At 42.6% G+C, this 27,396-nt stretch overlaps 1 protein-coding gene across 2 annotated transcripts in view; it reads left to right on the top strand.

Moving 5' to 3' along the window:
- CA12 (carbonic anhydrase 12) overlaps nucleotides 1–8,058 on the top strand; it is a 51,449-nt gene extending 43,391 nt beyond the window's left edge. The window contains exon 10 of one of the 2 annotated variants that reach the window (XM_068275787.1): nucleotides 1,416–8,058. In XM_068275787.1, coding sequence (XP_068131888.1) covers nucleotides 1,416–1,485 — 70 coding nt within the window. In that variant the 3' untranslated portion in view covers nucleotides 1,486–8,058. The remainder of the gene's footprint in view (nucleotides 1–1,415) is intronic. The other variant, XM_068275788.1, reaches the window with a different exon arrangement.
- Nucleotides 8,059–27,396: the final 19,338 nt, after the last annotated feature.

Raw genomic sequence — 27,396 nt, 5'->3', positions numbered from 1 at the left:
CCATGGATTATTTTTTTTTTATTATTTTAGTAAAATTGACATGTTACAACAATGTGCATAGAAAAAGCAGACTGATGGTACAGTCAATAAGTGGCATAGGACAGTATATAACAGTACAAAGTATTCAAGTCTGAAGTCCAAAAGTCAGTATAACTGCACAAATCAAACCTGACATGTTAACAACCTAATAAGCAAAACATTATTGAAAGGAGGAATAAAAGGGGTAAATACAGAACCAACACCCCATTATAAAAATTTAGTCTCCAGAACAGTACCTGTAGTGAGTGCCTAAGTCATGGGAAATGCTAGAAAAGAATTAAGTCTAAAGTTTAGTGAGCAAGGAATGCTTCCATTCCAAATAGATCTTATTGAACCTTTGTTGGGCACCTCTTGATTGGTATATTACCTTTATGATGAGGGAGAGTATTATTTACCAATCTAAATAGGTACACTAATCACCTTTTATAGGCAGTGCAGTATCTGGGAGTGGGTGAAGAGGTGTCGGCCTGTAAGGACCTAGCGTTTTCATTGGGGTACCTCAATTTACTTTCATGTTATTTCACGAACGGAACCAAGATTATGCTGGGTTGACTCATTTTGACTCTAATATGCCTTTATACACTCGTGTTGTATACAGATTTGGACCTCATCTGTTTTAGTTGAGCTGAGCTCAGATGCAACCCCATGGTGGGGGTCTGCTGCCTGTGCCAAGTGCTAGCAGGCACCCAGCCGGTGGATGAGAGCCGCTGATAGGTGGTGGAACTTGGAACTCCATAAACTGTCAAAACACGTGTCCCAGAGTTGTTTGTGTCAGTCATTTAGTGATCTGGCATGATGGATCACTAAACGCCTGTTTATTTTTTTTTTCTGGTTTGTCCTGTCATGTTGCATATTTTTCCATGCAAGTGAAGTCCTTCAAAGTTAAAATTTATGACCAGTGTACCATAACTAAATGCATATGTTTTTGGAGATCCATCACTTTCAGGAACTAGATTAACCATATTTAGCCTTCCCAACAGGCTCTGTGTTCTCACTTCTTGTTTGTGCACCTTTTGTGACTGGCATATAATAGCTGCCACCAGCTTACATCAGATGGTGTAGTAAAAGGAGTGTGAAGTGAGCTGAAGGAAGGGTAACCATGGCCTGCTGCAGTGTAGTAGAATACCTTCTAAACATACCATTATATGGTGCAGGATTGAATTGGCTCTTTACAGGTCTAAAACAGCCTGACTGCAGCCAGATATAGACATTAATGTGAAAATAAAAAAAACTTTGGAAAACCTGGTATTAGGGCCTGCCTGCTTTAGGAGGGCTGTACACCTTGCCTTGTGAAACGGGCTCTGGGTATTCCTGTGGGTTTTTTTTTTTTTTTTTTTTTGTGATGTTTTATAATGGTACTTTCAATCTTTTTACAGGAGCAAGCAAACCAAGAGTGTTTTGTACACTGCTGCTGTACCCATGGAGGAAAATACATCTAAAGTATAATGCAATCCATGTGTCAAAATCCTTATTTATATTTTACTACTGCACTGGAAGAAGAAACGCTTGTTTTAAATCTCAGTCCACCTTTGATGGATAGTTTCAAACTTATATGAAGCCTACAATTTTAATCATGGAGGAACAGTGTTTGGATCCCAGCTTACGTTGTAATCTGTGAAATGCCCATTTCTCCTGTTGCAACACTGCTTTTTAAATGGCAAGACCCTTTTACATACCATATTTGTTTTCCCAAAGCTTTAAAAATAGCTATTGGACAATGTGGATGTGCTGCACTACTCCTTCAGCTGCTAAGATTTTATAGGCTGGCAGCTGCCTTCTGACATCCTAACTGCAGTCCTTTGTTTTATCAGAGCAGTTTTTAAATCGGATATTTTCTCACATTAACAGTATACTTGCAGATCAGAGCTGATACTGAAGCTCTCCTGTTCTTTCTCCTCTTTGTATTACTGACCGATGACACCTGTTTTGAGCACATCTTCTCCTCCTTCTCCGTTCAGACTAGGGACAGTCAATGAGCTGTGAAAAAAGTTGATGCAGGATTATGCAAATACTGCATACAAATACTCCATACTGTAGGTCCTGAATTCTGCCATAACTTAACTAGGACTTTTGGATGTGCAGGCCTAGCCTGCTTGTCCTTGGCTTTGTATTGCTACCCCCCCCCCCCCCCCCCCAACTTGAGCCCGGGCAGCAGGAGCTGTTGGTGGGCTGTCGCCCTTGATTTTTTTTTTATTTTTTTTTATTATGCATATCATGGTAAACTTGCATTTGTATGTCTGAATTTACAATACAGAATGCAGAAATGTTCAGCACATCTCTTGCAACTAGTATGTGATGGCTGTCCAGATCCCAAAAGTAGATTTAGCAAAACCAGAATGTCTGTATGCTGGCTTGTTTCTGACTACCCCCTCATTTGCAGAAATGTTTTACACTTGAGAAATTTCCATTGCTTTCATTTCCATAAAAGTAGCCTACGTGAAGATATTTTAAACTGTTAGATGCATGTTGACCTTTACAAAGGGGAAAGTACTCTGCAGTATAATCCAGTGTTTTTCAGAACGCTGCAAATGACTGGTTTAGCGCAGAGAACATGGTGTCATCTGAACATCCTCAGAGATTACATTCTTCAGTCAAGTTGTGAGCCAGACTGGACCTACGTGAAAGACTGTTTCATCCTATTCCACGTCCGTAAATCTGCTCCTGAGCCACAAGCATCACTTTTGAGCCAAAGTTGTTGTGAATGCTTTCAACTCTCCACAGTATATGATAGTGACTTACACCTACAGATCAGTATTGAATGATTTAACCTCAGTTGCATAGATGTGGATAATTTGGATGGATGTTCTGATTTGCTGTCTTTTTTTGTTTTAATGAAGTTGTTTGGTTTTTAAATTTTTAAATATTGTTGATTTTTGTATATTAAGAGTTGTTAGAATAAACAATGTTCCTGCAAAATGGAAAAAAACTTTTTGACCATTCTGTTAAAGTTCATCAATAGTAAAACTGTACTAGCCATGGTGCCCCTTTCATGCTGTATAAACAATCCTACTGTGTATATACGGTGTATATATTATATACTGTACATGTCTTGAGAATTGTACCATAGACCTACAGTATCAACGTTGATACTGTAGCCCTATGAAACCATGTCTTCCCCTCCCCCAAGATCACGCATACTCAATTTGTCCTTTAAAGAGACACTGAAGCGAAAAAAAATGATATTATTTGTATGTGTAGTACAGCTAAGAAAAAAAACATTAAGATCAGATACATCAGTCTAATTGTTTCCAGTACAGGAAGAGTTGAGAAACTCCAGTTGTTATCTCTATGCAAAAAAGCTATTAAGCTCTCCGACTAACTTAGTCATGGAGAGGGCTGTTATCTGACTTTTATTATCTCAACTGTTCCTGGACTATTTACTTTTCCTCTGCTAGAGGAGAGGTCATTACTTCACAGACTGCTCTGAAAGACTCATTTTGAATGCTGAGTGTTGTGTAATCTGCACATATTATAGAGTGATGCAATGTTAGAAAATGCAATGTTATATGCCTAAAAATAAAAATATGAGAATATTTTCTTTCTTTGCTGCTAATCTTCTAGTAATTATTCATAGTACACAACCAATTCATTTATATCATATTATTTTTTCGCTTCAGTGTCTCTTTAACAAGGGCAGCAATGATATGAGGTATATGGAGGCTGCCATATTTTAGTACCTTTTTTTAAGCAATACCATTGCCTGGCAGACCTGCTGGTCTATTTGGCTGCAGTAGTGTCTGAATCCCACCAGAAACCAACAGGGAACTAATCTTGTCAAATTTGACAATGTCAGAAATACCTGATCTGCCGTATGCTTGTTCAGTGCCTGTCTTAAAGTATTAGAGGCAATACTTTGAGTGAGCAGCCCAAGAATGACAGTGTTCTGCATCCACTCTGCATTTGGCTGTATACTTGTTGCAGGTGTGCACTTTTTTTTTTTTATTTTACAGTCTCTGAAGATCTGCATCACTACTAAGCCATTAACATTGAGGCTAGGCTCACAGTGGGATGTTATGGTTGTGCTTTATAAAATCTTACAATGCTGCTTACCACACTGCAATAAGTCTGTGACATTTACAGTGCAATGTTGTGGCGTAAATGTTGCATTATGGTAATGCACTGCTGCTCTTAAATTCTTTTCAAATTTTTTTTTTTTAAAAAAGCCTGACTGTAAGCTGAAAAGCAAAAGTATTTTCTAATAAGATATATATCAAATTTTGAGTGACATTGAGCAAGGCACCCCTTTCTTTCTATTGACAGTTTTAAGAGGCACCCACTTCCCTCCCTAATTAAGGGGATAAGGGCCTGTTCATACTTGCTGCGTTTGTAGAACGCGTATAAATTCAAAGAAACGCAAGTTGAAAAACGCATGTGTTTTTCTTGCGTTTGAATGCGTTTTCTATTGCGTTTTGCAAAAAGACGTGACCCAGGGGAAAAAGAATTATGGGAACCGCAGAGGAAAACTGACGCTAAAAACGCAATAGTACGCGTTTTGATACGCGTCCATAGACTTTCATTGCGTCCGTTTCTATGCGTATCGCACAGAACTGCGTGCAGCAATGCGGATGAGAAACTTATGCGTCTCATACGCATACATGTGAACTAGCCCATTCAAAAGCATTAGGAGCCGTTTCTATGCGTTTTTGGTACCAGTACGCGTTCCCTGAAACCGGCTAGGAACGCATATAGTCTGAACAGGCCCTAAGTCAGGTTTAATTAATGCTCTTGAGTCACCTTTTTGAAATGACAGATATAAAATAAAAAAATATCACGCGCACGCGCACGCGCACGCGCACACGCACACGCACACGCACACGCACACGCACACGCGCGCACACACACACACACACACACACACTCCCCATTACTGTCCTATATGATTGGAGTGACTAATATAAAGCCAAAACGGAAACTGGCAGCAATACAATCTTGGGTTATACCCCTTCCCCATTTCTATACAAATTTTTTTTGAGCTCCACTTTGAATTACAAGATGGCTTGTGTAGCTACTGGGGTTTTTCTTTAATAAAATAGCATTGGTTTCTCTGCACTCAGCATTATTAGAAGCAAATTGGAAGACCTCCATGACTTAATATTGGACTGGGCATCGGAAACATTTATTACCTATAGCGATGAATACAGTAACTACATGTCAGGAGTGGACAAAAATCCGGCATGCAAATAAACGGTTTATAATTTATAACACTGCTAATGTGAGGTGAAGCAAAGCTTTTTCATGCTCAGGAAACAAGGCAGACAGTTTTCATCAGTTTTCTGTACAATAAGACTTTTATAAGACATTTTGCTCAGCTATATCAAACCATTTGTCAGGTACATAGTTCATCATACTTCTGTACCAGTTCACATTCAAGGCCCTCGAGAGCTGTGTCTGTGTGATATGTAAACTTTTAGATCACATGGCTGGATTTCAGGCAAGGCCGCAAGGGCCATGGCCTAGGGCACCAGGAAAGCAAGGGGCAGGCTGTGGGCAGCAGTAGCAGTTCTCCTGCTGAACATTTGTCATGCTACACAGAATTTGCACATAGAGGTGGGTGGCTGCAAGCAGCTGGATCTGGCACTTGGGGATGAAGGGACAGCAGATGGGCACTTATAGTGATCTGAGCTGCCTGTCACTGAATGTGCCACTCACCAAGGAGCTTACAATCTAATCCCTGCCATCATGTCAACTGTTCTCAGAGCCTACAATTTCTCAGAGGAGCCTACAATGAAATCCCTGCTGTGTTGGGGGGGTGGAGTTTGGGACGATGTCGGTCCCAGGGCAGCTGGTGATAGTGGGCCTTGGGTGGTAAAAAGTAAAAAATCCGGCCCTGTTTCTACAGAAGCAGCCATCTTGAAAAGGTTACCAAGGCAGAGCAACATTCCATTGTTTAACTTCTATTACCACAATGTCTGGAATCGTGCTATACCAACTTATCCTCCGACAGGACTGTTTACAATGCTTGTGATTATTATCTACAGATACAGAATAACAAGATCCCACAGTAAATTGATAAGATTCAATGTTGAAAAATGTAGAGTCATGCATCTCCATAGACCAATGTCATAGCTCCATACAAAAAACAGGATACAGATGGAGACCTCAAATTTGAAGAGGGACTTAGCAGTTCTCATTGACCCCAAGTTAAATAATTGGATTCAATACCAAGCAGCTGAAGCAATTACATTTTGAGGATGCATTAAGCATCATATAGTTAAACTATTTAACCGTGCACTTGGCTGCTGGGAGAAGGAATGACAAATGGTATGCAAGGGCTGGAGAGCTCTTTTGCAGTTCAAAAGGAGGAATCCGATATCTGGGGTGTCCAGCTTTAGAACAATCGCTTTACAGACATGCTGATCCGTTCAAAATCAAACAGTGTTCTGCTCTATGGACTGGGAAAGACAAGTGAGCGACACTCAGTTTTTGTTTTCACACTTAATAAGCATAAGACATGACTTCTCAATCCTGGTGGATTGCAATGGGGCAGGCTAGCGATGTTTGGGAAACTTATACATCACATTTTTGAGATGGCAAAGATGATTAAGGCCTCTTTTCCACGGACTGTTGAGCTGTGTGCTCAGCAAGCACTTACCAGGCAGTTGTGAGAGTTTGAGGGGCATTTTACTGCCTATCAACAGTGCGTGGAAAAGCGGTCTAAATCTAAAGTGGGTATGTAGGGCTAAGGCAGGCTTGCACATTCTTGAGGTTCTCTAATCTTTATCTCCTTTTCTTTAGTCCCTTTTACATGTCAACAAACTAGATGCTTCCTCATGACTTCACAATCTCATCATGCCTGAAACAGAGCGGCTCCCTCTCTCCTTAGAGCAGAACACACTGCCCGACAGCAAGTCTCAAAAGTTCTCATACCTAAAACAATCATGAACCAAAATTTCAGGTATCTGTGTAACTGTTAATGAGCTGGACTTGGGGCCTGTTTCCACGACATGCAGATTGGATGCAGAAAAACTGACTCCAATTAATGCCTATGGGAAAATCTGCATCAGAAAAATCACGTTTAATGGAAACCGGGCTATAGGCATTCACTGGAGTTAGTTTTTCTGCATCCATTCTGGAACCAATCTGTGTGTCATGGAAACAGGCCCTTTAGACCTCTTTTCGACGGACTGTTGAGCTGTTTGCTCAGCAAGCAGCTACCAGGCAGCAACAAGCAATTACCAGGCAGCAGTTGTGAGAGTTTGAGAGGCATTCACTGCCTATCAACAGTCTGTGGAGCAGAGTCCTTACAGTACCCAAAATGTGTCATTTTTCAATCAATACTTTTAAGCAATCAATTATGCTCTGCTTAGAATAAAAATTTGGATTGGTTGCCCTCTAGACATGTGGCTTATATTTTTATTGTATAAAGGCTCGTGTTCTTCCTTTGCACTTGTTCCCCGATTACCTTTCTGTGCATGACTGGTTATAAACCTAACAAGGTTAATAGAAATTAGTGGTTGATTGTAGCACTGTGCATTTTTTATCATCAAAAAGATTGAGCAGTGCATTTGACACTCTTTATTTGGGTTCAGCAGTCCAAACTACCACTGTTGAGACTGACTTGTTACTGATTACTGCTGATCACCGATCCACTCTAGTATATCAGGATCAGCTGTAGTATTTGGAGGCCCATGTGAAGGTGTATCACTTTTACAGTGGATAGCAATGGTAATCCTACGGATTGGGTCTGATGACACTTGAGATATGATTCAGCTTGAGAAATTGACCTCAAATATGTGATGGGGAAAAAAAAGATAATCTGATTAAAAGTGAAGCCAAACCTGGCCTCTGTCAGATTACTCCAACTGCTTTCACAAACCACAAGACTTAAATATTGTTCCATTTTTGTAGGAGATATTCCCTGCTGGTTTCAGTAAAGATTAGATTTAGTGACTTCATGTTTGTGTGAGACAGTGTGCATATGGATGTGGTAAACAATAGACCAGCTACATGTATATGATTTTACACTTTTTAATTTGTTTAAACACTTGTTTGGAATAAAGGTGTTTATAATACATTGAACTCGATGGACATATGTCTTTTTTCAACCAAAATAACTATGTAATATGCATACCATAAGAAAAATAAGTATGATGTATTTTTTTTACGGCTTATGGCTTTTCTTTATATTATTGTATGTATTTTAATATAAACTAAGGGGTTTTGGGACCACATAATGGTCTCTTATAAAATGTTTATATCCTGGTCAGTACAGAGGAGTGCTAGTTTCCCTGCCTACTGTACTTGTACCTACTAATGCACCCACCATATACTTAAAGGACCCGTCACGAAAATGTTAAAATTTAAAATACATGTAAACACATGCAAATAAGAAGCATGTTTCTTCCAGAGTAAAATGAGCCATATTACTTTTATCCTATGGTATGTTGCTGTCACAGCAGGTAGTAGAAATCTGATATTAGACAGGTTTTGGGCTAGTCCATCGATCCATAGGGGATTCAGAGCATGGCCTTTATTCTGTATATAGAAACTCCTTGAAAAAATATTTATAAAAAGATGCTGGCTAGCCTCTGTTTGCTGCACACAGTTTTGGCAGTTGGAGAGAGCAACTGCCATTTACTAAGTGCTTTTAAAAATAAAGAAAACCCTGAGAATCACCCATGGGGAGACGGGCTAGTCCAAAACCTGTTGGTTCTGTCAGATTTCTGCTTCTACTACTAAGTGACAGCAACCTAGGCGAATAGTAGTTAATGGCTTATTTTACTCTGAAAGAAATGTACTTATCTGTATATGTTTACATATATTTTAAATTTTCGCAACAGTGGTCCTTTAACCAGTTCCCCAGCCATTATCCAGCCATGTCCCTTTCCCCACTTATAAAGTAGAGGCGCAAGCTCCCCTCCCCATCCTCCCACATAGTCTCATCAGGTAGCTGCTGCTCCCTCTCCCATCACAAAGAGGAGTGTGCTGAAGTGAACTTACAAAAGCCAAACTGGGGAAGCAGCTAGAGTGAGGAGAAAGGACTATAAGGGCCCTTTTCCACTAGCAATCACAAATCACAAACGCCAGTGATTGCGATTTTTCATTAATTCTGTTATGCGATTGCGATTTGCGATTTTCATTTGCATTGCATTATCATTGTAGAAATCGCTCCAGCAAGCGATTGCGATTTGCGATTAGCGATTTCCAAATCGAATCACTGTAGTGGAAAATACTTCTCGTGATTTCTATGATAAAGTAACAACCCTAGCGATTTAAAAATCACTAGCGATTTGCGATTCAGCAATCGCAATCGCTCTAGTGGAAAAGGGCCCTAAGTAATGGTCATCTATTTTTTTTTTTTTTTTGTACAACATGCTCCCAACTTAATGGTAGCCATGCAGGGTCAGTGGGGCAGGTAAGTATGAGCCCCGCGGATTCATCTTTTTCTCATAATTTAGGGATCTGCTATGGCAGACTGCTGAAAAAATGTGTACACATGCAAGATTCTCGTCCCAGGCGGCAATTAAAGGATATCTAATGGCATATATGTAAAAAGGGCGCCAGGAAATTTGGGCACAGGGTGAAGCCAAAAAAAAGGCTGACCCTGCTGTGGCAAATTTTCCAGCCATGTAAATTACTATTCCCCCTCCAAGGCACCATACAGCAGGGGTTAGATGCAGTTCATCTTTCAGCTATTGCTGGCTGACAAAATAGGCCAGTGATGGCTAACCTTGGCACTCCAGCTGTGACAAAACTACAAATCCCATCATGCCTCTGCCTTCCCGAGTTATGTTTAGAGCTGTCAGAGTACTGCAATGCCTCATGGGACTTGTAATTCCACCACAGCTGGAGTGCCAAGGTTAGCCATCACTGAAATAGGCTGTTTATGACAGACTACTGAGCATGTCCAAGCTGGGCTGCAGTTCGCTTAACCACTTAAGGACCGCCCCCAGCCGATGGGCGGCGGCAAAGTCCGGGCCCAAACGACCGCAATACGCCCATCGGCGGGGGCGGCTGCGGGAGTGGCTATGCGGCGATCGCGTCATTCGTGACGCGATCAGCCGCCGGGGACTGGCTCCGCCCACCGTTCGCTGTAACCCGCCGGCCGTTCGGAAGCGCCGGCGGGTTACTAGCACCCTGATCACCGCTGCACGTATGTATAATAGGCTTTGTAATGTATACAAAGCCTATTATACTGGCTGCCTCCTGCCCTGGTGGTCCCAGTGTCCGAGGGACCACCAGGGCAGGCTGCAGCCACCCTAGTCTACACCCAAGCACACTGATTCCCCCCCCCCCTGCCCCCTGATCGCCCACAGCACCCCTCAGACCCCCCCCTGCCCACCCCCCAGACCACTGTTTGCACCCAGTCACCCCCCTAATCACCCATCAATCACTCCCTGTCACTGTCAACGCTATTTTTTTTTTTTTAGTCCCTAATCTGCCCCCTACTCCCTCCTGATCACCCCCCCACCCCTCAGATTCTCCCCAGACCCCCCTGATCACCTGTCAATCAATCACCCGTCAATCACCCCCTGTCACTGCTACCCATCAATCAGCCCCTAACCTGCCCCTTGCGGGCAATCTGATCACCCACCCACACCAATAGATCGCCCGCAGATCCGACATCAGATCACCTCCCAAGTGCAGTGTTTACATCTGTTCTCTACCCTAAACACCCACTAATTACCCATCACCCCCTATCACCACCTGTCACTGTTACCCATCAGATTAGACCCTAATCTGCCCCTTTCGGGCACCCAATCACCCGCCCACACCTCAGAACGCCCTCAGACCCCAGCCCTGATCACCTCGCTAGTGCATTGCTTGCATCTATTCCCCCCTCTAATCACACCTTGAGACACCCATCAATCACCTCCTGTCGCCCCCTAGCACACCTACCCATCAGATCAGGCCCTAATTTGCCCCGTGTGGGCTCCTGATCACTCGGCCAAACCCTCAGATCCCCCTCAGACCCCCTTCCGATCACCTCCCCAGTGCATTGATTGCATCTATTTTCCCCTCTAACCGCCCCCTGAGACACCCATCAATCACCTCCTGTCACCCCCCTAGCACTCCTATCCATCAGATCAGGCCCAAAACATCCTGTCATCTAAGAGGCCACCCTGCTTATGACCGGTTCCACAAAATTTGCCCCCTCATAGACCACCTGTCATCAAAATTTGCAGATGCTTATACCCCTGAACAGTCATTTTGAGAAATTTGGTTTCCAGACTACTCAGTTTTGGGCCCGTAAAATGCCAGGGCAGTATAGGAACCCCACAAGTGACCCCATTTTAGAAAGTAGACACCCTAAGGTATTCTGTTAGGTGTATGATGAGTTCATAGAAGATTTTATTTTTTGTCAAAAGTTAGCGGAAATTGGATTTTTATTGTTTTTTTCACAAAGTGTCATTTTTCACTAACTTGTGACAAAAAAATAAAATCTTCTATGAACTCACCATACCCCTAACGGAATACCTTGGGGTGTCTTCTTTCTAAAATGGGGTCACTTGTGGGGTTCCTATACTGCCCTGGCATTTTAGGGGCCCTAAACCGTGAGTAGTCGTCTAGAAAACAAATGCCTCAAAATGACCTGTGAATAGGACGTTGGGGCCCTTAGCGCACCTAGGCTGCAAAAAAGTGTCACACGTGGTATCGCCATACTCAGGAGAAGTAGTATAATGTGTTTTGTGGTGTATTTTTACACATACCCATGCTGGGTGGGAGAAATCTCTCTGTAAATGGACAATTGTGTGTAAAAAAAATCATGTGTCATTTACAGAGATATTTCTCCCACCCAGCATGGTTATATGTAAAAATACACCCCAAAACACATTATACTACTTCTTCTGAGTACGGCGATACCACATGTGTGACACTTTTTTGCAGCCTAACTGTGCTAAGGGGCCCAAAGTCCAATGAGTACCTTTAGGATTTCACAGGTCATTTTGAGACATTTGGGTTCAAGACTACTCCTCATGGTTTAGGGCCCCTAAAATGCCAGGGCAGTATAGGAACCCCACAAGTGACCCCATTTTAGAAAGAAGACACCCCAAGGTATTCTGTTAGGTGTATGATGAGTTCATAGAAGATTTTATTTTTTGTCACAAGTTAGCGGAAAATGACACTTTGTGAAAAAAAAACAATTAAAATCAATTTCCGCTAACTTGTGACAAAAAAAAAAAAATCTTCTATGAACTCACCATCCTCCTAACGGAATACCTTGGGGTGTCTTCTTTCTAAAATGGGGTAATTTGTGGGGTTCCTATACTGTCCTGGCATTTTAGGGGCCCTAAACCGTGAGGAGTAGTCTTGAAACGAAATTTCTCAAAATGACCTGTGAAATCCTAAAGGTACTCATTGAACTTTGGGCCCCTTAGCGCAGTTAGGATGCAAAAAAGTGCCACACATGTGGTATAGCCGTACTCAGGAGAAGTAGTATAATGTGTTTTGGGGTGTATTTTTCCACATACCCATGCTGAGTGGGAGAAATATCTCTATAAATAGACAATTGTGTGTAAAAAAAAAAATAAAACAATTGTCATTTACGGAGATATTTCTCCCACCCAGCATGGGTATGTGTAAAAATACACCCCAAAACACATTATACTACTTCTCCTGAGTACGGCAATACCACATGTGTGGCACTTTTTTGCAGCCTAACTGCGCTAAGGGGCCCAAAGTCCAATGAGCATCTTTAGGCTTTACAGGGGTGCTTACAATTAGGCACCCCCCAAAATGCCAGGACAGTGAACACACCCCACAAATGACCCCATTTTGGAAAGTAGACACTTCAAGGTATTCAGAGAGGAGCATAGTAAGTCCGTGGCAGATTTAATTTTTTTGTCGCAAGTTAGAAGAAATGGAAACTTTTTTTTTTTGTCACAAAGTGTCATTTTCCGCTAACTTGTGGCAAAAAATAAAATCTTCTATGTACTCACCATGCCTCTCACTGAATACTTTGGGATGTCTTCTTTCCAAAATGGGGTCATTTGGGGGGTATTTGTACTATCCTGGAATTTTAGCCCCTCATGAAACCTGACAGGTGCGCAGAAAAGTCAGAGATGCTTGAAAATGGGAAAATTCACTTTTGGCACCATAGTTTGTAAACGCTATAACTTTTACCCAATCCAATAAATATACACTGTGTTTTTTTTATCAAAGACATGTAGCAGAATAACTTTCGCGCTCAAATGTATAGGAAATTTTACTTTATTTGAAAAATGTCAGCACAGCAAGTTAAAGTCATTTTTTTGCCAAAATTCATGTCTTTTTTGATGAATATAATAAAAACTAAAACTCGCAGCAGCAATCAAATAGCAGCAAAAGAAAGCTGTATTAGTGACAAGAAAAGGAGGTAAAATTCCTTTAGGTGGTAGGTTGTATGACCGAGCAATAAACCGTGAAAGCTGCAGTGGTCTGAATGGAGAAAAAGGCTCTGGTCCTTAAGGGGCGAAAAGACTGTGGTCCTCAAGTGGTTAAGCTATTCCACAGCTTGTCTACTATGCGCTTTGAGTCCTATGGGAGAAGAGCGCTTTACAAATGTTATTGTATTTGTAATTTGGGCTCCGTATTTTGCCAGCACCCAAACTACTCACTGAATTCCACCAGAGCCGTAATTCACATTACGGCCTGTGGTGGCGCCCTTTTAACATGCCTTTCATGTAGTGTGTGTGTATATACACAGTATATGAGGCTTTATTCTGCATTAATTAGTACACCCACAGTGTACAAGGTCACAGCATTTTAGATCTGAGCTCCCTATTCTCAGTGGTGCTAACTCAGCGCAGTTTTGGGGCCAGGTACTTTTAGGCTAGTCACACAGCAGGACGTTGCGTTTAGGGTATGTTATAGGGCACATAACGTGTCCCTAACGCAACGCCTGGTGCTCTCTGGTGTGGACATCGGAGTGAGCCGCGTTGTGCAGCTCACTCTGGCGTCCGCGATGCCGTGATGTGTACTCTTGGACACATGCAGCATCACGTGGTCCCGCCCGGCCAATCGCCGCACAGAGCGGCCGCTCCAGGAAGTAAACACTGCACGTCACTGAGTGCAGTGAATATTAATTAGCCATGTGCCCGGCCGCTCTCCCCTCCTCCCCAACATGACTGAGCATGTGCAAACAGAACGCACAGCATGCAGCACTTTGCTGCGTTACAATGTAACGCAACGTGGGCAGTGTGAACAGCCCACTTGTGTTACATTGCTGTGCGTTGGGGGAGCGTTACAGGCTGCACTAACGTGCGCCTGTAACGTCCCTGTGTGTAAGAAGCGTTAGTTTTAGCCAGTTCCCACCGATCTCCTCTGGCACCTCAGCTAAACAAGCATTCAGGGCTCGTTCACACTGGAGGCGTTCTCGCCCTGAAAGTGCTAACACCATTATTCTCTATGAGACAGTTCACATCTGAGCGGTTTGTTTCCGATCCACTCAGAAAAGCCATTTTTGAGGCGATTTTGCCTCATTGGAAGGTATAGGAAAAACGCACTCACAAAATTGCTTTGTGCAGTGATTGCGTTCGCGTTTTTAAGAATACATTTTGTATTTCTTTTCCCGGATCAAAGAGTTCACTTCCTGACTAACGTCAGGAAGTGTAAAAACGCAATCGCTTGGCAAAACCGCTTAGAAAGCCTCAAAACACCAAACACTGACCCAGACACGAACGGAACACAATGTGAACAAGGCCTAAGAACCCATTCACACTAGAAACGCTTTTCTGAGCGTTTTGTGATTGATTAGCATTTTTCAAAATCGCTCCCATTCATTTTCATTAAAATTGCGGCAATTTTGCGATCTTGTACGCGAAAATTGCGGCAGCTTTTTCTTTTTTTTCCTGCAATTTTAATGAAAGTGAATGGGAGCGATTTATAAAAACCGCTAATCAATCACAATACGCTAAGAAAAGTGTTTCTAGTGGTAATGGGCCCTAAGGATCCTTTTGCACTGCACAGCTGAATCGCAAAATCGCTAATGATTTTTAAATCGCTAGGGTTGCTACTTTATCATAGAAATCATGAGACGTATTTTCCAATATAGTGATTGGATTTGTAAATTACAATAGCTTTCTGGAGCGAATTTAAAAGGGATAACACAATGTAAATGAAAAAACACAATTGCTGGCATTTGCTAGTGGAAAAGGGCCCATGGTGCTCGTTCACATCTAGGGCGGTTTCATCATTTTTCAAGCGATTTTCAAAATCGCCCTAAAAACGCTTGTGCAATTATTCCCTAGAGAGTCCACATCAGAGCGGTTTGTTTCTGATCTACTCAGCAAAGCGGTGGCTTTTTGAGGCGATTTTTGCCTTAAAGGTATAAAAAAATGCAAAACGCTCATAAAATTGTTGTGCAGAAGTTGCCTTCACGTTAAGAATAAATTCATCGTATTTATTTTCCGGGTCAAAGAGTTTACTTCCTTCCAGGGAGTGAATTAAAAAAAATCACTCTGAAAAAGTGCTTAGAAAAGCGCTTTAAAAAACCGCAGTGCGCAGTGGAGCGCCGGTAGGTGCTAAAAAAAAAAAAAATTTGCACACGAAAACACAAGAAGCTTGCAATTTCGATTTTTAGATGTGAACAAGGCCTTATTGCTGGAGCAGAGTCCATCATGCCAGGCTTAAAGGAGAAATAAAGTTGGGTGTCGTCGGCAAAACAGGCCAAGTAAGTTTTTGGAGGTGGAAGTAAATTATGAATAAAGAGATGTACTAGATTAAGTGCTACAGAAGATGGTGGGACTATATAAACAAAATTTAATAAAACACAATTAAGGCGATTGGATTGAGCCCTGGGTAGAGGGTTGGACAGAATAGTTCCCACGGATACCAATTCTGCAAGCCAAGAAGGACCTGAACCACTGGAGAACTGAACCATCAACTCCACCGTAGTCCTGTTTGCTAATTAGATTTGAAACACAATATACGGGGCCATAGGCAATTCACTTTTTCACCCAAGTTTTCTCCTAGGTGATATTATCACAACTCTTAAATAAATGCTCAATGCAATGTAGAGAAAAGATGGTTGGCACTAAATGCTCTAACTGGCAATAAGCTGCCAAATTCTCAAGGAGTGCTCCTGCATTAGAATTATCAGTGCACTATGGTAGAAGACAGGCGAGGCATCAATCCTTGCAATTAGGTTTATTCAGTGATCAGCATACAGGGCATTCCACCACGAAGGGTGCACAAACACTGGCCTTTCTCGCCTGTCTTCTACCATAGTGCACTTAAAGGGACACTGTAGGGGGGGGGGTCGGGGGGAAAATGAGTTGAACTTACCCGGGGCTTCTAATGGTCCCCTGCAGACATCCTGTGCCCGCACAGCCACTCACCGATGCTCCGGCCCCGCCTCCGGTTCACGTCTGGAATTTCAGACTTTAAAGTTTGAAAACCACTGCGCCTGCGTTGCCGTGTCCTCGCTCCCACTGATGTCACCAGGAGTGTACTGTGCAGACACAGACCATACTGGGCCTGCGCAGTATTGCTCCTGGTGACATCAGCAGGATCGAGGACACGGCAACGCAGGCGCAGTGGTTTTCAGACTTTAAAGTCTGAAATTCCAGACGTGAACCAGAGGCGGGGCCGGAGCATCGGTGAGTGGCTGCGCGGGCACAGGATGCCTGCGGGGGACCATTAGAAGCCTCGGGTAAGTTCAACTCATTTTCCCCCCGACCCCCCCCTACAGTGTCCCTTTAAATAAAATGCCTTTTACACAACCAGCAAGCAAACAATTACTAAAAATCATTTTTCTAGTACTTTTAACCTACTTTTTGGTACTTTTTCGATTGCAAAGTGCTAAAAAAGTTAATTTAAATTGAAGATGAAAAATGTTCTCCTAGGAAAAAAGTGAATTGCATATGGCCCACGAAGTGATTGTATAATACAAGTACTGGCAATCTGATATCCAAAAAAGTTACTTTCATGAACAGTCTAGTCCTATCCTTACAAGCAGATATAGCTTTATATTTGGAAAATCTGTATGAAACGGCTTTATATTCAACAGAAGATATATGTTGAAAAAAAAAAAAACCATAACACTTGCTAGCACTCATTCTACTGCTATGGCCTGCTTTATCACACATACCGGTCTGAGCTTTGAAAAAGGTCAAATAAAAATGGTTTATAAATTATACTCAATGCATTTATAAAAACTGCTGGACAAAGTAGCTAGTGATAAAATACAATATAAACTGTGCTGAAGATCTACAGTACTTTATTTTATGTATCCTTACCAGAAGTATGTAATTTACTAAAAGGTCATCCAACACAGGAAGGATATACAGTACATGTAAACCACCCATTTTAGCCACACATCTACAATAAAATAAAACAAAATCCAGTTGTTGTATTTATCCTAAACAGAGGTCTGCAATTATATGAGACACGGGATTCAAATCAAATCTAGGAAACCGTCAAAACAATCAAGACTACATTTCAGTAGCCTGGTAAGTCTTATTGCATGGATACTATTTAAACTGCTATAATCCCTATCCAAAGTCATAGAACTAGGATGATGAGTATTCCCAGAGGTGTATCCAATGTTTATCTGTAGGACAGACCCGATCATAGGTTTTTCAGTCCTTCTTAGACTACCACATTTCATCACTAATGCTTATTATAGAAAATAGACAGCTAGAATTATGTTTAAATACAGAACCCAATCCACCAGGACTTCAATTGAGTCAGCTTATGTTAGCTCCGCAGACAGACTAACAGCAGGTGAGATGTGCCTGATCCACCCAATCCACTAGCAGAAACCTCAAACTGCCTAAACCCCACTCTACGTATGAAGTTGTTTTTTATAGCCAGTTAAAATTTGGTAATTCTCTCCAATTCAGTTTCAGAACGCAGTCACTTATATGGTATTTATGAATAAGGCATAAATGTTCTTAAAGAGACTCGTAACAAAAATTGCATCCTGTTTTTATCATCCTACAAGTTCCAAAAGCTATTCTAATGTGTTCTGGCTTACTGCAGCACTTTGTACTATCACAGTCTCTGTAATAAATCAATGTATCTTTACCCTGTCAGACTTGTCAGCCTGTGTCTGGAAGGCTGCCAAGTTCTTCAGTGTTGTGGTTCTGCTATGAACTCCCCCTTCCAGGCCCCTCTATGCACACTGCCTGTGTATTATTTAGATTAGGGCAGCTTCTCTCTTCTCTTTTACAAGCTGGATAAATCGTCCTCTGAGCTGGCTGGGCTTTCACATACTGAAGAATTACAGACAAGGGCAAAGCTGTTTGCAGGAAGAAACGAGCAGCCTGAAACTTCAGTGCATGAGAACAGGGGGAAAGAAACACACAAATGATCTCTTGAGATTCAAAAGGAAGGCTGTATACAGCCTGCTTGTGTATGGATGTATATTCTATGTGTGGACATACTGTACATCAACCTAGTTCCTGTTTTGGTGGCCATTTTGTTTGTTTATAAACAAACTTTTTAAAACTGTTTTTAACCACTTTTAATGCGGCGGGGTGCTGCGAAATTGTGACAGAGGGGAATAGGAGATGTCCCCTAACGCACTGGTAGGTTTACTTTTGTGTGATTTTAACAATACAGATTCTCTTTAAGCTATCTAGTAAAATACACATAATAATGGGGGGTTTGAGATTGTGGTCCTTTTTGTTGCATTTTTTTCTCCTAAGCTTTCCCCTTGGAGATAATTTTTCATCTTTTCTGCACTCTGCAATTGAAAAAGTTTTAAAGTGTAGGTGAAAAAGTACTGTCAAAAATTTTTCCAAGCATCTTCTTTTATTATTTCTTAAAATGCATATTATTGATAAGATGTGTAAATAACAATAGAATTTAATAAAACAGCCAATGGCAAGTTAGTACAACTCTAATGTAGTCAATCTGTAGAACAGATAGTGATGTGTCTACACATATACCTCGAGGGATCAGGTCCTTAGGACAAGGCAGGACAGAACAATCCATTAAAAGTAGTACTGTAAGGCTAGCAACCAGACTTTTTACAATTCTGCAAAAACTTTATTCCATATGGTAAAAAGGGTTGCCCATTGGAGTCACTAGGACTCATTCGCCATGACATGCAGTAGTGGACAAACAACATGTGGAAAGTTTTTACTGAATTATGAAGAAGCCTGGGTGCTTGTTGTACTATGCTTATTTTCTAAACTAGTACAAAATTAGCTCCTGTAAAAGGACATTTCTTATGCTAGCACAAGAAAACACTTATCAGCAGTACAACATAAAAATCCTGCTCCCCCCTCCGCAAATTTTGAGCCCCCCAATATTTACACCACCTCTCCCAGTGGTGACCTCAACAGCTTAGGGGCACATCTGTCAGGTATCATAACAAGGGTGGCCACCAGGATTTCCTTCCGTAAATGCTGCCCCCATGACTCCCCCACAAAAAGTGCTGCTTTGGAGTGGGTTGGGGCAGTAACAGAGGGCAGTTGAGTAGTTGGGTGACAATTCATTGCTCTAACTTAGGCCTTGTGTAGTCTGATGGATGCATACACACATCCAATTTTGATTGGCCAGTCACTGACCAATTGTACCACTTTCATGTAATATGAGGGCCAACAAACATTTAAATACTATGAATGGATTGTGCAGTCAAGCTCTAATACTACATGGACGTGGTAAAATTGGCCAATTGCATTGTGTACCAAGCTTTAGGGCCTGTTTCCACTACACACAGATTAGATGCAGAAAAACTGAATCCAATGAAAGCCCATGGACCTGTTTCCAATTAAAGAGACTCTGAAGCAAATTTGTTTTGTTATATTTACCTTAGCATTTGCTTCAGAAGTCTCACCAGCGCTAAACCGCCGCATTCCCGGCAAAAAACAAGGGCTGCAGACCCCCCCCCAAATCCCCGGGCAAGCATCCACGACCAACCTGGTCGTGGATTCTGCTGCCCTGAGAGGCTGAGCTATTTGCTGTAGCTCCGCGTCTCCTGCTGTCAATCGACGCCTTTCCCCGCCCCTCTCTGTGAAGAAAGAGTGAGAGGGGCAGGGAGAGGCGGCGATCCGCCGCGATTGACATTAGAAGAGGCAGAGCTGCAGCAGAGAGCTCTGCCCCTTCCAGGAAGCACCGTCCTTAGACCCCCCCCCCCCCCGGGGATTCGGGGGTCTGCAGCCCTTGTTTTTCACCAGGAATGCGGCAGTTTAGCGCTGGTGAGAGTTCTGAAGCGAATGCTAAGGTAAATTTAGCAATTTTTTTTCGCTTCAGACTTTCTTTAACGCAATTTTCAGATGCAGATTTTTCCATAGGCATTCATTGGAGTTAGTTTTTCTGCATCCATTCTGCATCAAATCTGCGTGTAGTGGCAGCAGGCCCTTAATCTGGTTCTGGTGGATATTAACCACTACATTTCCAAAACACCCATGAGGACCAGCTGGTTTGTAGACTTTCTTTGATCCAGTCATCTAGCAAACACAATTTCTGTTCACCTCCTGTCCATAAAAATACAGCCATTGGCTTCAATTCATCAAGCATTACCGCATTCGGTAATGCTAAAAACAGCTGACTTAAGGGAGCACTTTAGAAAATGTTAATTCATCAAAGCTGTTACCGAATGAGAAGCTGAAATGACACAGCAATGAGATAAATTACCGACATGTGCTCAACAAATGTTAATTCATCAAGGTTCCCACATTCGATAACACATTTGGTGTTTATCTCAAGCTCTCCCCTGTCGTTACAGGCTTCGAAAGCCTTCTGTGTGAATGTTTTCATGATTAGCAGGAGCAGGCAGCCAATAGAAACAGCCCCTGTTCTCCTGCAAGTGCCGCTGATAGGTCACACAGGCTTCTCCACACAAGCTTTCAGACCCCCCAAGCAGTGAGCAGAGAGAACGGGTCAAAATATATCCCCAGATTCCCTTCGGTGGTGTAACCCTTTCAGGCCCTGTTTGATAATGCAAAGATGCTGGTGGTGAAATCACCAAGCATGGCATTTGTAATGTCTCCAGGAAGTTCATCTACGTTGTGGCAAATAAATAAAATGATAAGAAAGACTGATGGACAGATTCAGAGCTGCAAAGGCAGTACAAGTAACAGTAACTATAACACGTTTACATGTAAAGGGATGTCTGGATGCCTTCTATTGTTATCAGCTTGTAACAACACAGAGACATTCCAAGCTGCTCTGCACCACTCTGCTGTTATCGAACAGCCTTTGATGAATTGAAGCCTAGTAGTTCGGTAACTTAACGAACCTCTACCGCACATGGGAAAATATTGATGAATTAGCACAGTGAAGTGTAAAATACCGAATGCGGTATTTTAAGGACTGGGGTTTTGTTATCGAACACCCTTTGATGAATTGAAGCCATTGACAGGTGTCAGAGTAATGAAAGTCAATACTATTCACTTCAACTGTCAGTGGTTTTAAATGTTATGGCTGATCAGTGAATGACATGATGCTGCCACAATCTGTTCTTCCCCTCACTGTAGAGAGACTATATGGGCCACTGGCTTCTCCCTGCACAGAAACAGCAGAGGGAAAGGCAGAGAGCATTAGGATATTATGACAGACTTGTCACCCAACTCTCCTGAACGAACTGATCTCAGAGAGGGAAACAATAGCTGATATGCTGGTATTTTTACAATGTTAAAGTCATTTTGTTGTGAGGTTATTAATGTACTCATTTGGGCAGCTTGTTGTAGAGAATAGCCTAATTCTTTGTATATTGGATCCCACAGTAACATTGCCTAAGCTTGCGCATATTCTGGAGTAGCCACTTATGTCCTGTTGCAGAGCTGAGTTAAAGAAGCAGTAAAACGGCAAAGCTTATCTTTACACATTTATAAATACATTCCTTATTATTTCATCTTTAACCCCAAGGAGGGCTGAAAAAGCATGCATTGCTAGGAAGCCATGATGACCAGCACAAAGTCCCACTATGTTCAAATTTCATTGAGTAAGGCAAGTTTTCCCTCACACTAAATAGGCAGATATTGTAATCTAGCCCCATCTGGTGGTGAACATTTAGTTCTACAGAAATTCTTTTTTTTTTTCAGATTTGACACAAAATGTGGCACAAAAAATGCAGAATAATACCTGGGGAATTTGCAGTGAGATGTATCCCATGCAGAAGCACTGGTGCAGGACTGGTATGTAAACTGGCTGTGCTAGTGCCAATTAGAAGGTATAGAAGAGTGTACAGCTCTGATCTTCTTTGAGGATAGTATTTCCACACTAAACACTATTACTTAGACAAGAGACAAGACACAAAACATTTACATCGTGCTTTTCTCCTGCGGGACTCTTAAGTAGAGATGGCCCGAATGATTCGCCGGCGAACGGTTCCCAGCAAACTTCCGGTGGTTCGCGATCGCGGAGAACCGCAGAGTTTTCCGGAAGTTCGGTTCGCCCCCATAGTGCACCATCAAGGTCAACTTTGACCCTCTACATCACAGTCAGCTGGCACATTGTAGCCAATCAGGCTACACTCCCTCCTGGAGTCACTCTCCCCCTTATAAAAGGCAGGCACCGCCGGTCATTATACTCACTTGTGTGCCTGCAGTAATTAGAGAAGGGACAGATGCTGCAGACACTCTCATAGGGAAGGATTAGTTAGGCTCTTGTAGGCTTGTTAGCATGCTCCTTGCTGATTCTTATTGCTAAAATAGCACCCCACCGCAGCTCTTTTGAGAGCTAATCTTGTTCTTGAGATCTATTTTTTTTTTCTGTGTGTCCCACTGACACTTGTGTTGCATAGACAGCCTTGATAATCCATACTGTGTGTGTGCCACTGCCAGGCCAAGCACATTCAGTGACTACCTATGTGTGTGACAGGTGTGATAGGTAATACCCATTACTGCATATACCTACATACCTGTTGTTCACTGTGCACCCACCTACCTACGTGAGCGCACTCAGTGTCACTGTGCCTGTCCGCTACCTGTGTGTGACATGTGCACATTGTAATACCCAGTACTGCATATACCTACCTACCTGTTCACAGTGCACCCACCCACCTATGTGAGTGGAGCGCACGCAGTGTCACTGTGCCTGTCCAGTACCTGTCTGTGTCTGACAGGTGCACATTGTAATACCCATCACTGCATTGCATATACCTACCTGTTGTGTTCAGTGCACCCACCTACCTACGTGAGTGCACGCAGTGTGATATACCACCTTGTGCATACCTGTTAACTGCACATTGTATTAGTCAAGTCAGTGCATACGGCCATTACCTGTGGTCACTCGCAGTGGCAGATTTGCTCTCCATAAAAGATTCTTGTTGCAGGTACTGAACAGCAAGCAGAACAAGTATTTAAAAAAACAGATGTAAGCTTTAACAATGGTAGAGAAAGAACCATTGAAAGTTGATAAGGCAGTCAGACATTACCTGACATCACTGAGTGAAGAAGAGCAATCCCGCCATGGTGCACACCAGTCCAGCACAGCAGTCACTACGCAAACAGCTGTTTGCGGTACTTTACAGAGTGAGTTTGGTGTGTCAGTGTGAAGAACAGACACAGAACACTTATATCGCGCTTTTCTCCTGGCGGACTCAAAGCGCCAGAGCTGCAGCCACTAGGACGCGCTCTATAGGCAGTAGCAGTGTTAGGGAGACTTGCCAAAGGTCTCCTACTGAATAGGTATTGGCTTACTGAACAGGCAGAGCCAAGATTCAAACCCAGGTCTCCTGTGTCAGAGGCAGAGCCCTTAACCATTACTCCATTCAGCCACTGCTGAAGAAGAAGTACTCTAATTACACTCCCTGATTGTTGTATACACATGCAAGATGTTTTAAAGCAATGTAGGCCTCCAATTTAGCAATAAAATGTGAATTCTGCCCTTAAACGCTGCTTTGCGTCCAATCCAGATTTTTCCCCGGGACTTTTGGCATCTATCCCCTCCGCCATGCCCCCCTCCAGGTGACCCCTTGAAACATATTTTCCATCACTTTTGTGGCCAGCATACATTTTTTAAAGTTCACCTCCCCATTAAAGTCTACTGCAGTTCGCAAAAGTTCGCGCGAACTGAAACGCGGAGGTTCGGGCCATCTCTACTCATAAGCGTCAAAGCTGCAGCTACTAGGAAGCAGTGTTAAGGAGTCTTGGCCCAAAGTCTACTACTGAATAGGTGCTGGCTTACTAAACAGAAAGAGCCAAGATTTAAACGCTGGTCTCCGTGTCAAGAGGCAAAGCCCTTAACCAGTACATTATCCAGCCACACAATAAGCACTTATTTATGACACTGGTTTCTCAAACATGGCAAGCCTCCCTCACAGCACAGCTAGAGGTGTGAATAACCACTTGCTGCTGATACTGGTATGACATATTTGGAACCGTGCTTATGGGTTGCTGATGGAGATTCCATGCACTTAATAATGGCTGTTGGGAGCTTTAGTAAGATCATGTTATGTACTGAAGTCACTAACGCTTTAGGTAAGCAACTGATAACTTTGACTAAGGAAAGTATCAGCCTGCCCTATGCAAAGTGACTCACTATTGTCAGAAGTGTGGGTGTCATTTAAATGCCTAGCTGTCACATCTAATATAGCCTTTTGGCAGTCTAGAAAAGACAACTTTTTAAAATGTTTTTATAAATTTTGGATTATTTGATACAATTACATTTAGGCACCACCAGGAGGGTTCTGTGCGAGTGGAGGGAGAGGTTAGGTCATTGTGAAATGTTGGAAACTCTTACTGATATTTCACTAAATGATTTAAAGTGAAGCAGAGCGGAAGCACCTTCATGTAATTTTACCATTTATATATCAGTGGGGACGTTAGAGAAAACACCTACCCTGCTCACTGTTTTATTCTTCACTGCTCAGCCTGCTTGTTATCAGCCCTGATAAAATCCCCGACTGAGCATTCAGTCTGGTTTTGCTCAGGAATCATAATAGAGCCAGAAGGGGGCAGGCTTGGGCTTGAAAAGAAATTAGAAGACAGACTTGGCTATAATGATTCCTGAGCAACGCCAGATTGAATGCTCAGCCTGGGATTTTATCAGGGCTGATAACAAGCATGCTGAGCAGTGAAGGATGAAGCAGAGCAGGGTAGGTGTTTTCTCCAATGTTCCCACTGATATATATGGTAAAACATGAGGGTGCTTCGTCTCTGGTTCACTTTAAGTAGTACTGTATAATATCCGTACATTTCCCTATATTCTATTACCAGCTATTTCCTGTGCCCTTTACACCAAATTTTGTTTTGGTAAACCCTGTGCCCAAATTAGCCTGTGGCGCCTTTGAATTTATACTGCTGGAAAGGTGGGACTACTTGATATCTGAAGGGAACTTCTCCAGTCACCCCATGGTATACCGTAATTGTTACAAAAACATATGACATTCCAGAAATTATCCAGCAAAGAGAAGCAGAGGAAGGCTAGCATTAAATTGTAGGCATAAAACTGCAGCAGGAATCTTTGTATGTGAATGTGCACACCAGAACTCTATATTGCAGCAAGAGAGTAGAGCTGGACACTGTATCCACATTTGCAAACAATTTTATTCAAGTGTTTCAAGTAGACATTAAGCAAACAAGGGGTTCGAATAACCAGGCCTGACAGCAGTTTTGTGGGCCCACCTGCTTCGTCAGAGGCCAGACTAAAAAAAAAAAAAAGTGGGTGCTTTCCCCTAAATATAAAGGAAATTACAAGTGAAAATTGGTGTCGTCTTGGTGCGGTAACCATGGTCCAACCATCATACATAGCCTGTTTGCTCCCTGTGGCAAAACCCATCCCACTCTGAGGGCAATTTCTGTGACCTGCTAACAAGAGCTAGCCTCACCAATAGGGTTCTGCATCAGGTCTATGTGGAGGTGCTACCTACAGTAGAGGCAGACTGCTTGAAACCTCATCCCATGAAGGAGCAGGCTCAGAGCAAGTTAGTCTATCCTGTTGTCAGAACTCTTATCCAATACAATTCTGAACTTTCCGGTCAATCAGGGACTGGACGGGACGCAGTGAATCGGCGTTGCTAGGATGCTAAATGCCCCTACCTGCCCTTCAGAGCAAACACCAGCTCTGCACAGGAGCAGGTACTTGTTTATGGCTATGTGTAAAGCCTCAAACCCACCCACGAGATGTGGAACCAGCCGCTAAGAGTTGGGTGAGCTGATGGGGTGTGTCCATGACCCCTTTACAACAGCATGACCATAAGCTAGACTAATCTCCAGTGCAGAGCTGATATATGGTAAGCGGGACAGGAAGTGACATGGTTACGGTCCTTTCTGTGGTCAAACTTCAGTACCAGAAAGTAGTGAGATTACAGCAACAGTTCCCCATTTAGCTCAGTGTTAGCCTTTCCCTTAATAAACACTGTCAGGAACCGGCCCGCGGCACGCCTGCATATACGGTTCCCGACTGCGGGTTTGACCTGATCAAGCGGGGAACAGCCTTATTTAAGCTAAAAACAAGGCTGGGACCCCTCAAACACTTCCCACTGCCACCACTAGCCGTTGCTAGACACGTTCACTCAGCTGTCGAGTGCTCAATACGCACTCCGCGTTTTCGTATTTGGGTCAGCTTTGCGCTTAGGCTGAATACGAGAACGCCACGCACACACACACAGTTGCAATCTTACGCTGTAATGAAGCAAAACCACTAACAGTCGTTCCGAACGATACTGTTAGACTTCCCACTCGGCTGTCGAGCGCAGAAGTGCCTCATACACACAATGCAATTACAAATTCATACGGTAGTGTTGCTCAAGCGTACAATTAGGCATGAACTTATACACGGTTACACTTCAGTCTCTTCTAGGCTATGAGTGTTAGTTTAGCACAGCAGAAGTCAAGCTTATTAAATAACGATTTAATATTTCATAAAAAACGTGGAACGATGCAGAACTTAATATATACAAAAGATGTACAAAAAACAAAGTAAAAAAGTTACAAAATTAAGAGTTACAACGATCAAAGTTACAAAAATACACACACGGATATTTGCGTAAAAATAAACGGGGGAAAAAAGAACGTTACCAGCTTAGAACGTTGTTTGACGGGAGGACGCCGTTTCAACCAGGAGTCGCAATCATCTCTAGCTAAAGCGCTACCTCCAAGAGAAGATTCTTATTAGGTATCTGTCTCTGCTTTTTATACTCTGAGCTATGCCTGGAGGCTGCAACTTCCTTGGGGAGGTGGAGGAACTAGGTTTTAATTAAATCTCAGACATATTCCATTTCCAGGTAAAAGTCTATACATCAAAGATTGTGAAGTGAGGTTTTCAACTCCAGGTGAAAACTTGATTAAGGCTTTTTCCTGTCTCCGTTTTTAAAGTCTGCAGAGATTCCAACCCCCTTCCAATAGATGTAATTTACAGGGTATCGTTTGCACCTCCACTAATAATTTAATTTCCAGTAGCCTGTCATGTACATTTCCAACATTCCTGTGTTAGTCTCCAGACTCTGGTCCTCTTGCTTTGTGTATTGAGACAATGGGCTGTCTCCTGGGTTCAAAAAGCCAGGAAGATAATCCCATTAGCACTCTCAGAGGAACTGCA

This window comes from Hyperolius riggenbachi, chromosome 3, assembly GCF_040937935.1.
Source record: "Hyperolius riggenbachi isolate aHypRig1 chromosome 3, aHypRig1.pri, whole genome shotgun sequence".
Taxonomy (NCBI): domain Eukaryota; kingdom Metazoa; phylum Chordata; class Amphibia; order Anura; family Hyperoliidae; genus Hyperolius; species Hyperolius riggenbachi.
This window is presented reverse-complemented; position numbering and strand designations above follow the sequence as displayed.